Here is a 13950-nt window from a genome sequence, read left to right as displayed (position 1 = left end):
CTTTTCTTTAAGATTTATTTTTATTTATACAAGAACTGGGATACAGGCCAGAGGCGCGGGGGATGAGAGGATCCACCAGAGACAGAGCGGGGAACAGAACAGGCAGACGGACCAAAGACACTGCTGAGCAGAGCAGCGGGAGAGATAGGTGAGGTCTGCTGTGCCATGTGGGAATCTTCCTGGCTGGGAATCGAACCCGCACTGCAGAGGTGGCGAACAGCTTCACATCACTGCGCTCAACCCGCTGCACCACCAGGGAGGCCTCTACAGTTTTCCATTATGACAACAAATTACAATTTGTCTATATTACTCATAAACAACTAGATATTCTGTGTTTTCACTATTATGACAATGATATCCCTTGTACATTTCTCTTTATATACATTTATAAAGTTCATACAGTTTTTTTTTTTTTTGGCGTAGAAGACTGGGGTATAGGCCAGCGGTGTGGTGGTGGGGGGTGTGAGAGGATTTACCAGAGACAGAGTGGGGAGCAGAATAGAAGGATTTACTGAAATACGCTGCTAAGGGGAGCAGCTGGCCAGATAGAAGAGGTTTGCTGTGCCATATGTGGGTTAGCTCCCTGGTGGGGGGTCGAACTCAGGCCATAGAGGTGATAGTGCTGAGACTCAACCCCTGCCAGGCCAGGAGGCCCCTATAGAGTTTATTTAGAACAGTTCATCTAGAAGTAGACTTCTTAGTTCCAGAATATGCACATTTCCAACTTCATTAAGCATTTCCCTTCAAAGTATAGAAAAGTGTATCTTTCCATTCCCCCCCACAACATCACCAATAATTGAAATTCTCAAATTTCCAAAAGACAAAATATGAAATTATTGCTGTGTTTATGTGTACATATGTATCCAAATATGCAGTAGCAATATGTCCAAAAAATAATGTATATAATTTAATTAAAAACACATTATTGCTTCAGCTAAACATAATCCTCAGTGGAGGATCTTATCCTGAAGTTGATGACTACTGATTGATCAGGGTGGGGTCCCCTGAAGATTAGGATGACTCTGACAATTTCTTAAAATTAGACAAAATAAGATTCTTCCTTTCACAAATGAACTCTTTTGTAGCATGGGATGTTCTTTGAGGCATTTTATTCAGAGTAGAACTATTTTTCAAAATTGGAGTCAATTCTCTCAAACCCTGTCACTGCTTTATCAAACTGACATTATGTGATATTCTACGTTCTTTGTTTTCATCTCAAGGATGTTCTTAGCATTCACATAGAGAGGAGATTCCATCTCACAAAACTACTTTCTTTGCTCATCAATAAGCAATTCCTTATTCATTCCAATTTTATCAAGAGATAGCAACAATTCATGTCCTCAGTTTCCACTTCTAGTTCTCTTGCTATTTCTACCAATCTACCGTTACCACTTCTACATTAGCACTTCTTGCTTCACCTTTCACTATGATTTCATGGAAATGGCTTCTTTTCTAAAACCTCATGAACTAGTATGTGATAGCTTCTGCAGCTTCCTCATCTTTCTCAATCTTCACAGAAGTGGAGAGAGTTTGGGTCTTGCTGTAGATTAGGCTTTAGCCTAAGTGTTGTGGCTAGTTTGATCTTTTATCCAGACATTAAAACTTTCTCTGTATCAGTAACAAGGCTTTTGGCTTTCTCATCATTCATATGTTCACTGAAAAGTATTTTAATTTCCTTCAAGAACTTTTCCTTTTAGTTCACAATTTGACTGGCTCAAGAGACCTAGCTTTTGGCCCCTTGACTTTTGACATACCTTTTTCACTAAGCTTGATTGTTTCTAGCTTTTGATTTCAAGTGAGAGATAGAAAGACACACAAATCTTCCTTTTACTTGAGTACTTACAGGCCATCACAGGGTTATTAATTGATCTAGTTCTAAGATTGTTATTTCTCAGGGAATAGAGAGTCCCAAGGAGAGTGAGAGAGATGGGAGAATGGCCACTTGCTAGAGCAATCAGAACACATATGATTAAGTTCACTGGCTAATGTGGGTTCAGTTCTTGTTGCTCCAAATCAGTTATAATAGTAATATCAATGGTCACTGATCACAGATCACCATAATCAATAATGAGAAATTTGAAATTTTGCAAGAATTATCAAAATGTGACACAGAGACACACAGTGGACACATGCTTTTGAGGAAATGGCACTGATAAACCTATTGAATGCAGAGTTGTCATAAATCCTCAATTTGTGTAAAAAACATTATCTGTGAAGTACGATGGATGTGAGTACAACTGCAATAAAATGAGGTAGACCTGTATACATATTTAACTTTTGATAATTTATTCAGAATTAAGATTTTGTCACTTGAAGTGGAATACAGAACCTTTGTAAAAACATAGGTTCCATTACTGCTCCATATTTATATTGTAGTAGTCTAATGTATTATACCAACATACGTTGAAAACCTCATTAGACAATACAGTTTTTTTCAACTGTCAGATACTATACTATTCTATTGAGAAGAAAAGTATTCCATTATATTTGCCAAATATTTACAATTACAATACATTATTTATTTGTACAAATAAGTATTTGTACAAATATTTATTTTTTTGTCCTTCCTTCATTCTTTAGGTTTCAAATTTCCCTCTGAAATGATCTTTTGCCTTAAGAACTTTCTTTAGAATTTATTTTATTTATTTATTTGTCTTTGCTGCCACTCTAAACCTCATTAAGTGAAAGTTTCTTTTTTTTCTTTTTTTTAAGATTTATTTATTTATTTCTACAAGCACTGGGTACAGTCAGAAACGCAGGAGGGTGAGAGAATTCACCAGAGCCAGAGCAGGGAGCAGAGCAGGCAGAAGGACCAAAGTACACTGCTGAGGGGAGCAGCAGGGGGCAGGAGAGGTCTGCGCACCATGCAGGACCCTCCTCCAGTGGCTGGGGAGCAGCTGGGGATCGAACCTGCACTGCAGAGGCTGCGGGCAGCTTCACAACCCAGCGCTCAACCGCTGTGCCACCGGGGAGGCCCAAGTAAAAGTTTCTTAAAGATTAGTTGCAGTGTGGATTCTGAAATCATATTCATGCATTTTTCTACTCTATGACAATAAAATCCACTGGTCTACCTTGTACTTTGAGTGGATCATTTACACATACAAGATTTTGTAATATTATCCTTTGGTCATCTGGAAAATATGGGTTTCCTGAGTTATATATTAAATAGCTGTCCCAAAGGGTGACATAGTTCATATATAATGTAAAAAAAAAATTTTGTTAATGTCACCAATCTCATCAGAAAAGTCTGCAAGTATTAGAAAGCTGTCAAATTCCTAATGGTAAATATAGGTTTTCCAAAATTTTAATTTTCAATTAAAAATTTGAATATTATCATTGGAAACAAATACTATCAGTTGTTTTCCTTGATGTAACTGGCTCACACTGTTTATACTTAAAAGAATGTCAACCAAATATTTAAATCTAAATAACTATACTTTGTCAGTCTTAAGTTCTTTCATGTAAAAATATTGTTGCAGGGAAAAAAGGGAATTCAATTAGCAACTCAATTTTCAAATGCTTCCCCTAAGACAGTCACTCCTCAGTATTTAGCAGAAGTGCTTTATAGAATTTATTTTAGAACAAGTCTGTTGGTGACAAATTCTCTAAGTTGTCCTTCACTTAACAATGTTTTTATGTATCTTAAAGAATTTGCTTGCTAGGGGCCTCCCTGGTGGCGCAAGCAGTTTAGCGCAGCGCTGTGAAGCTGTCGGCAGCATGGCAAGCAGATCTCTCCTGTCTCGCCCGCTGCTCCTCTCAGCAGTGTATTTCATCTGTCTGCCTGTTCTGTTCCCTGCTCCATCTCTGCTGAATCCTCTCACCCTCCCGCGCATCTGTACCCCGGTTCTTGTATAAATAAAATAAATCTTTAAAAAAAAAATTTGCTTGCTGGCCATAGAATTCTATGATGACAGTTTATGTTTTTTAGCACTAAAAAAAAATTATTTTTTTGTCTTTTAACCTTCATGGTTTCTAAAGAGAAATTCACATTAAATGAAGATGGGTTAGTAATATTTAAGGTTGTTTTCAGCATTCCTATTCCAAATATGCATTATATCTACTTAAAAAAACAAATATCTTACTCTTTCAATCTGTTTTTCCATTTCTTTATGCTGCTCAAGATGAATTTTCTTTGCCTTTTCAAAAGCTAAACAAATTTTCTCATGCTCTGTATTGATATTGGTTTCTAGACTTCTTATCTTTTCATTCTTTTCCTAAAATACAAAAACATGTTAACAGAATTTAACTGAGAACTGGTTTTACAAAAAGGTGCGTTAGTAAAGCATTGTCCTCTAAAGAATCACAGTAATTGATATATCCAACTATCAAATATTCAAATGTTTATAAAAGCAAAAGTTAGAAAAATTGTATCAAAATGAGAAAAACTGGACCCCTACCTACCTCCATACACAAATATTAATTTAAAATGGATTAGAGATCTGGATATAAGAACTGAAACCATAGAGTACTTGAAAGAAAACATAGGGACACACAACAGGACACCTACCTGTATTATGTATTTGGGCACTCAACTCTAATGGCAAGAGAAACTAAAGCAAAAATGAACAGTGGGATTACATCAAACTAAAGAGCTTTTGTACCTCAAAAGAAACCATCACAAAACAAAAAGGCAACCAACAGAATGGGAAAAAATCTTTGTATATTAGATATCCGACAAGGAGCTATTTCCAAAATAAGCAAAGTACTTAAATAGTCCAATAACAAAAAAACAGACCCTGGGCCTCCCTGGAGGTGCAGCAGGTTGAACGCAGTGCTGTGAAGCTGTCCGCAGCCTCTGCAGCACGGGTTCCATTCCCAGCCGGCCAGGGAGATACCCACATAGTGTGGCAGACCTATCCTGTCTCGCCCGCTGCTCCGCTCAGTAGTGTGTATCGGTTGTTTGCCTGTTCTGCTCCCTGCTCTGTCTCTGGTGAATCCTCTCACCCTCCTGCGCCTCTGGCCTGTACCCCAGCTCTTGTATAAAAATAAATAAAACTTTAAAAAAAAACAAACAACAGATCCTCATCAAAAAATGGGCAAAGGACCTAAAATAGACACTTTCTTAAAGAAGATTATTCAACTCATAGCAGGAATTTAGAAAACCTAAATAAGGGACCAGGAAAAAGACTAATTATAATAAAGAAAAAATCAAAATCAACAAGTAACTGTAAATCAGAGATACTCTACAGGGGGCATGGAGGAGGAGAGGATGGATTAGGGCCAAAATAAGGGAGGTGGGAATTGTATGGGGAATATATCCAAAATGAAAATGCATACATTGTGCAAAAATGAAAAATGATGTAAGAATTATATAAAATAAAATATTAAAAAAGAAGATATTCAGATGGCCTTCAGACATGAACAATTGTACATGACTTATCATGAAGGAACTGCAAATCAAAAGCACAATGAGAGGCCTCCCTGGTGTCCTAGGGGGTAAAACGCATCACTACTACCTCGAAGACCTGAGTTTGATCCCTGGCCAGGGATTATGCTCTCTACTCTGTCTCTGGTGAATCCTTTCACCTCACCTGCCTTTACACCCCCCCGGCCTATACTCCAGTTCTTCTATGCAAAAATAAATAAATAAAATCTTAAAAAAAAACCAAAACAACACAATGAGATAGCACTTATCTCTGTGAAAATGGCTCATATCAAAAGTAATGGAAACAACAAAAGTTGGCAAGGATGTGGTGTAAAAGGAACTCTCACCCAGTTTGATGGGTATGCAAGTTGGTGCAGTCTCTATGAAAAAACAGTATGGAGATATCATAAGAAAATAAAAATGGAAATTTCATATGATCCAGCAATATCTCTGTTAGGTATTTATTCTAAAATTATGAAAACTCTAATATGAAAAGATTGATTTACATCCATGTTTATTGCAGCATTGTCCACAATTAGCAAGTCAGGGAACCAAACTAAGTACTATTCAATAGTCAAATGGTTAAAGAAAATGGAATATTACATAGTTGTTAATAAAGATAAAACAGAAATCTTTGAGACAAAACTGATGGGCATCAAAGAGATTATGTTACATGAAATAAACCAGAAAGTGAAAAACAGATACCGGATGGCTTCGCTCATCTGTGGAATATAAATAACCTAAAAACATACACAAGCAAAATACTGCAGAAATAAATCTTGGATTTAAAGAATTTAATGATTACCAAAGAGAATGGTGGCAGGGTGGGTTAGGAGTAAGAGACCAAGATGGGGTATTGGCTTGGGTGGTTTGATGAAGAGTGAGTGGAACATGTGGACATAAGGAAGAACAAAAATATAACCCCCCCAAAAAAAAAAAAAAAAAAGAACCAAATAGTCAGTGGGAGTTTCAAAATAAAAAAAAAAAGAAGACAAATTATTCAACAATACTGAGAAGTGTATCAAAGAACTAGTCTTGTTTCCTTCAATACTATTATAAAAAATTTAAAATTAGATAAAAAATTACCAAATGAATAAACAGAATGAATAAACATAAAGATTAGCAAAATACATATTTTTCCTCTTGGTGTATTTTATGATGATAATACTAAAACAAACATGGTGTCACAGTGAATTTGTAGCCAAAAAAGGTAATTTTTACCATAAGCTCCTGTTCTAGCTCTGCATTTTTTGCAGCAATAGAGGAATAGGCAACTATTTTTTCTTCCAGCTGTTTCTCTAGAGTTAAAAGTTGTGAACATTTCTTTGTCATCTGAAACATATTGGAAAAAATATTTTTAAAATAATGTTAAGAAAGTGACATTTCAGAAGAAGAACATAGTGAAGACTAGATATATGACATAACATGTTCATCTGTATAACTCACATTAATTCAGGCCCCATGTCTAAATAAGACTGCACACTAGCCTATTTTTTAAAAGTTGCTATTAAGACTGAAATTAGGGGCCTCCCCGGTGGCGCAGCAGTTGAGCACTGGGTTGCGAAGCTGCCCGCAGCCTCTGCGGCGCCGGTTCGATCCCCGGCTGCTCCCCGGCCACCGGAGGAGGGTCCCACATGGCGCGCAGACCTCTCCTGCCGCCCGCTGCTCCCCTCAGCAGTGTACTTCGGTCCTTCTGCCTGCTCTGCTCCCCGTTCTGGCTCTGGTGAATTCTCTCACCCTCCCGCGCTTCTGACTGTACCCAGTGCATGTATAAACAAAACAAACAAACAAATAAAGAAAGAAAGAAAAACATGCCTTTATAAAAAAAAAAAAAAATTAAAAAAAAAAAAGACTGAAATTAGTATAATAAAACATCAGCAGTAGATATTTTTGGTGGTAGAATTGCTAATGATTTGTTTTCTAGTGTCCCTTTCTGTATTTTCAACAAAACTACATTAAATTTGTAATTTAAAAGTTATTAATCATAGTACTTGACAATCTTCTAAGTAAGCTAAAAGCTATAATCACAGATTGGCTATATCTCCTTTCCCATTACTTACTTAAGTTCCTATCCTACAGTACTTTCTCTTAGTTTTAGCTATGGAGTTCAAGATGAGAAGTCAGACATTTAAAAAGTACCCTCAGAGTCAGCTGCAGTCTCTGGTTTGAACATTGAGTATTTTATTTGTATGTGGTTCTGGTCCACAATTTTCTGAGGTATCATAGTTTTCTGATCAGATAGTCACAAAACATATTTTAACTACTTTATAGAATATAATCCATAGCAGGGGCTTCGCTGGTGGCCAAAGGGTTAAGACGCAGCACTATGTAGCTACCCACAGCCACTGCAGCATGAGTTTGATCTCCAGCTAAGGCACATAGCACAGCAGATCTCTCCTGACTTGCCCTCTGCTCCCATAAGCAGTGTATTTCAGTCAATAAATCTTTAAAAAATATATAATCCACAGCAGATATGCATAAGATTCATATGCAGGTATTTAAAAATGCAGATTCCACAGCATTATTCCATATCTACTGGATCTGAATTTCTGATACAATGTTTATTTATCTAATTTTAAAAAAGATTTATTTATTTATGCAAACAAGAACTGGGGTACAGGCCACAGGTGGTCGGGGGTGAGAGGATTCACCAGAGACAGAGCAGGGAACAGAACAGGCAGGCTGACTGAAATACACTGCTGAGGGGAGCAGTGGGCGAGATAGGAGAGATCTGCTGGGTGAGACAGGAGAGGTCTGCTGCGCCATGTGAGTAGCTCCCTGGCAAGCGGGGGACTGAACTTCTGATACAGAAGCTGTGGATAGCTTCATAGTGCTGTGCTTCACCTCCTGTACCAGCAGAGAGGCTCCAGTTTACAATGTTTAACAGGCTTCTTTACTTATAAAGATATATTAGTCAGACTAACTTATGTTTGGAAAAAACAATAAAGTACAATGTAGTATAAGTTTCACCTAATTTGAGACCTTATAGCACCTACAAAGTATTTTCCTACCTTTAACAGTTTAAAACACGAAAGTTAAAAAAAAAATCCAAAGGTTTCCCAATATAATTTTTTAAAATTTATAACTTATATTGTACCATTAATTATTTCAAATGTATAAACCTGGAATTAAATATACAATTTTTACAAAACCCCTCAATACATTTTTTGTTTCAAAATTCAATACATATAGCAAATTCAAGCTTACTTCACTTTCAAGTTTGCTAGAGTTTGAAGCTTTTTCTAGCAGCTCCTCTTGAATCAGCTGAAACTGACTAGTTCTGTGGGCCATATTAACTTTCAAATCAGAATTCTCAGCTTCTATTTCCATCAACTTAGTTCGTAGTTCTTCTATTCCAGAAACAAGTCTTTGCCTTTCTTTCTCATATTGCTTGTGTACAGTATGTTGATTTTGATTGTTTATACTTTCTGTAGATAAATATAAAATGGAAATTGTTCTGTAAAAACTTCAATAAAAACCTATTTCAATGCTGAAAGATTTAATCATAAACAAGGATTAGTTTCTAATCTAAAGAAAGGAGATAGCGAATAAGATATATTAAAGAAAAGAAAAGAAAGGTAAGTGGTAAGTAAGGTACCTTCAATTAATAAAGAGGGAATAAGTTCTTCTGAATCACTTGCTTTTCTGGACTATTCCTTTGTACCAGAAGGACTATTCATTTCTACCAGAAAAAGCCCTTCCTCACCTTTACAGATATCCCTTTTTTTAATAGAAATCATTATAAAAACAATAATTGTTAAAAAGATAAATCACTGTGTTATTTTAAGTTCTGTCTTCTTAAACTTAAACTAGTCATAAAATTTATTTGGACATCCTGTGATTGTTAAGAACTCAGTAGAGCTAAGGCAGTGGGGAAAGAAGGGTGTGGCCATTCCACAGTGGTCTTGGACTGTGGCGCAGCTGTGCAGTGAGCAGTTACCCAAGAAGGTCATTATTAAGTTTCTACAAGAGCAAAGTTCAGATTTGTTTCTTGCAGAACATAAGTTATTATGAAACATTTAAAATGTGGCAAAGACAGCTAACAAGGGCAATTTGGTTATAGCTTACAGAATTTTTTTGAAAGTAAGCTTTCATGGGTACTTAAAGTATGTGTCCAAGCAGGTAAAAAGTATATAACTTAATGAATGTAAACACAAAGAAACTAACCCTGAAGAAACTCTAGATAAGGATCCATCAAAATACACAAAACCTGTTCGTTAAAAACAAGATAAAACCTACTTTACCAAAAAGGAAGATGTTGTTCAGTGCTAATATACAGAACACTACAGGACAGACTATATATATTTTTTTTTTTTTTTTCAAAGGTAGGGAAAGTTTATTGCACCCTGGGCGGACCTCATGCACCCAAGGTGGGGGTCAGTGAAGCCGCCCCCAGACTATATTTTTTTATAGATAATTATTTCTTAAGATTTATTTTAATTATTTATGCATACAAGAGCTAGGATGTAGGCCAGAGGTGCTGAGCGGGGAGAGAGGGGTGAGTGGATTCACCAGAGACAGAGTGGAGAGCAGAACAGCTGGACTGACTGAAATATACTGCTGAGGGGAACAACAGGCGAGACAGGAGAGGTCTGCTCCACCATGTGGGTTATCTCCCTGGCAGGGGATGGAACTTGTGCTGTGGTGGTTGCAGATAGCTTCATAGTGCTGAGACTTAACCCCTTGTGCCACCAGGGAGGCCTAATTATTTCCTTTTTTTTTTTTTTTAACTTTTTATTCATTAAACTTTTTTCTTATATTGTTGTAGTCCCCAGAGCTCTCCTGCCACCAGCTCATCCATGAACCATCACCATATTCCCTCGTATTCTTCCCTCCCGTTTCGACCCCCTTCTGAGCGATTTGCCTTAGATCTATGGTCAACTTGCTAGTTTTGACTTTTTCTTGACCTCTTCTTTGGTTTGTCTATATTCCGCCAATAAGTGAGACCATCAGATCTTTATCTTTTTCCTTTTAACTCATGCTATTTGCAGCAACATGGATGCAGCTGGAAGATTTTTAAAAATATTTTATTTTATATAATTCTTTTTTTTTTAATAGAGGCATGTTTTATTTATTTATTTATTTGTTTGTTTGTTTTGTTTATACATGCACTGGGTACAGTCAGAAGCGCGGGAGGGCGAGAGAATTCACCAGAGCCAGAGTGGGGAGCAGAGCAGGCAGAAGGACCGAAGTACACTGCTGAGGGGAGCAGCAGGCGGCAGGATAAGTCTGCGCGCCATGTGGGACCCTCCTCCGGTGGCCGGGGAGCAGCCAGGGATCAAACCGGCACCGCAGAGGCTGCGTGCAGCTTCGCAACCCAGCGCTCGACAGCTGCGCCACCGGGGAGGCCCTTTTATATAATTCTTACATCATTTTTCATTTTTGCACAATGTGTGCATTTTCATTTTGGTTATATTCCCCATATAATTGCACCTCCCCCTTATTTTGACCCTAGTCCTTCCTCTCCCTGCCACTCCCTGCCCCCATAGTGTGTCTCTGGTTTACAGCTGTTTGTTGATTTTGATTTTTACTTTGTATTCATTAGTCTTTTTCCTGGTCCCTTATTTAGGTTTTCTAAATTCCTGCTATGAGTGAGATCATCCGGTATTTTTCTTTTTCTTTCTGACTTATTTCGTTGAGCATGATCCCTGGAAGGATTATTTTTGATACTAACAATAAACCAGTTCCAAGAAGAAAAATTCCAAGCCTTCAAATTTTAAGGTTAGGGGTCTCCTTGGTGGTGCAGGAGTTAAAGACAGAGCTATCAAGCTATCACCAACCACCACAGCATGAGTTCAATCCCCAGCCAGCCAGGGAGCAATCCACATGGTGTAGCAGACCTCTTCTGCCTCCCCTGCTGCTTCCCTCAGCAGTTTATTTCAGTAGCTCTGCATGTTCTACTCCCCACTCTGTCTCTGGTGAACCTTCTCACCCCACCTCACCTCTGGTTTACACCCCAGTTCTTATATGCATAAACAAATAAATCTTTAAAAAAATAAAATAAAAGGCTTGATTGAACCACAATTGTGATATCATCTCACACCAGTAAGAATGGCCTACATTGAAAACACTAACAACAAATAATGCTGTTGAGGATGTGGAGAAAAAGGAACCCTTTTAACCATTGCTGGTGGGAATGGAAACTGGTCCAACCACTATGGAAAGCTATGTGGAAGACCCTCAAATTACTGAAAACAGATCTACTATATGACCCAGCAATTCTACTCCTAGGAATCTATCCAAAGGACACAAAATCATTAATTCTAAAGGAAACTTGGGGGCCTCCCTGGTGGTTCAAGGGGTTAAGATGCAGTACTATGAAGCTATCCACAGCCACTGCAGGACAAGTTTGATCCCCGGCCAGGGAGGTGACCCTTATGGCTCAGCAGACCTCTCCTATCTAGCCCGCTGCTCCCCTCGGCAGTGTGTTTCAGTAGATCTGCCTGTTCTGTTCCCCGCTCTGTGTCTGCTGAACCCTCTAACCCACTGCATCTCTGGTCTGTACCCCAGCTCTTGTATGCATAAATAATCTTTAAAAGAAAACAAAACAAAGGAAACTTGCACCTCTATGTTCATTACAGCACTATTTATGATAGCTAAGATATAGAAACAACCTAAATATCCAAAAACAGATGACTGGATTAAGAAGATGTAGCATATATTCACAATGGAATATTACTCAGCGATCAAAAAAGAAACTCATGCCATTCACAGCAACATGGATGGAGCTGGAAGGGATTATGCTCAGCAAAATAAGTCAGAAGGAGAAAGAAAAATATCGGATGATTTCACTTATAGGAGCTATATAGGGAAGCCAAACAAGGGGTAGGGGAAGAAAAAAAGAGAGACAAAACTATCAGGCAAACTATAAATCAGAGACCTACAGCAGGGGTGGGGGAAGGGATCAAAATAGGGGAGGGAAAAGCACAAGAGACTATGGTGACTGTGACTTGGTGGTGGAAATTTTATGGGGATTACACCTGAGAGGAAAAATCATGCATTACACGAAAATGAATAATGATGTAATATATATGTGTGTGTGTATATATATATATACATACATATAAATACATATACATATAAATACATTTAATAATAGAAAAGGGCTTATTGGAAAAATAAAAGAAAAAGAAAATGAAAAAATTAAAAAAAGAAAAAAAGAAAAGGCTTGATTGGAAATTGAACCAGAATGGGCTCATGGGAAGAAAGGACAACTCAAAGCCAAAATTCCACCAAATGCAAAACTCATTTTGAAATGCAATTAGTGGATACTGATTGAAATAGCAATACTTCATCCAGATCTAAAGACATCAGCAACAATAAAACATGTCCTTGAAGAAATTTATGTAACTAATTAGAACTGATTACTATTTTAAAGAAATAGTCAACTAGAATATCAAGAAGTTGGGCTTCCCTGGTGGTGTAAGGGGTTAAGCACCGCACTATGAAGCAATCCGTAGCCTCTGCAGCACGAGTTTGATCCCCAGCCGGCCAGGGAGCAACCCACATGGCAGACCTCTCCTGACTTGCCCATTGCTCCCCTCAGCAGTGTACTTCAGTCAATCTGCCTGTTCTGTTCCCCACTCAGTCTCTGGTGAATCCTCTCACCCCCCACATCTATGGCCTGTACCCCAGCGCTTGTATGTATAAATAAATAAATCTTTAAAAAAAAAAGAATATAAAGAAGTCAGAACTTATTTACTTGATCCCCAACTTTTAAAAATTGTAATCCCTTATAAATCCCTTAAGTCTAAGATATTTCTCTGCAGCTATGTAAAACACTGGTTAAGGAGAATTGATTTTCCTCAAGCTTCATACAATAACCTAAAAAAGCTCATTAAAAATGAATCTAGGGCCTCCCCTGGTGGCGCAGCGGTTGAGCGCTGGGCTGCGAAGCTGCCCGCAGCCTCTGCAGCACCGGTTCAATCCCCGGCCTACGGTGAGGGTCCCACATGGCACGACAGACCTCTCCTGCTGTGCCCGCTGCTCCCCTCAGCAGTGTATTTCATCACTCTGCCTGTTCTGTTCCCTGCTCTGGATCTGGTGAATTCTCTCACCCTCCTGCGCTTCTGACTGTACCCAGTGCTTGTATAAATAAATAAATAAATAAAAATCTTTAAAAAAAAAAATAAAAATGAATCTAATGTAAAAAAAATCTTGATATTACATTTGATATACACAAATGCAGGTTCAAAAGCTGAAAAGACTGAATCCTTCCTAGCCTAAAGTTGTAAATGAGAATTCAGTGATGTTTTTTAAAACTACTTAAGGTTATCAGAATTGTTTAAATATACTTTCTCCACTGTAAACTTTATACTCACATACCCACCCCAAGTAACTGAGTTTTTAGGAGTATTTTAAAAAAGAATAATGTAAATGACTACATGAGAAAACAAAGATATAGAGACAGAAATGCACTATGCCTTCAAAGGTTGTATAAGTACTATTTCCCACATCCCTAATACTTCATTTCTAGGTTCTCATTAGCTCTGTTCTTCTTTTAAGAATGATATATTACATCACCACCTCTAACAATTAGCATTCTCTCTCCAAATCTCATCAATCTCTTCCTTAGTCTCTCTAAT

The 13950-nt window shown here is 37.8% G+C and overlaps 1 protein-coding gene across 1 annotated transcript in view; it reads right to left on the bottom strand.

Moving 5' to 3' along the window:
• Positions 1 to 13950, bottom strand: part of CCDC18 (coiled-coil domain containing 18) — a gene marked incomplete at its 3' end in the record, with an annotated part of 87815 nt that overhangs the window by 47765 nt on the left and 26100 nt on the right. The window contains exons 12-14 of the mRNA XM_084243811.1: positions 8573 to 8793; positions 6587 to 6697; positions 4083 to 4214 (exon numbers count right to left, since the gene is read on the bottom strand). Coding sequence (XP_084099937.1) covers positions 4083 to 4214; positions 6587 to 6697; positions 8573 to 8793 — 464 coding nt within the window. The remainder of the gene's footprint in view (positions 1 to 4082; positions 4215 to 6586; positions 6698 to 8572; positions 8794 to 13950) is intronic.

This window comes from Talpa europaea (assembly GCF_964194135.1).
Source record: "Talpa europaea genome assembly, chromosome: 9".
NCBI classification, from domain to species: domain Eukaryota; kingdom Metazoa; phylum Chordata; class Mammalia; order Eulipotyphla; family Talpidae; genus Talpa; species Talpa europaea.
The sequence above is the reverse complement of the archived record's forward strand: the minus strand, read 5'-3'. Positions and strand labels throughout refer to the sequence as shown.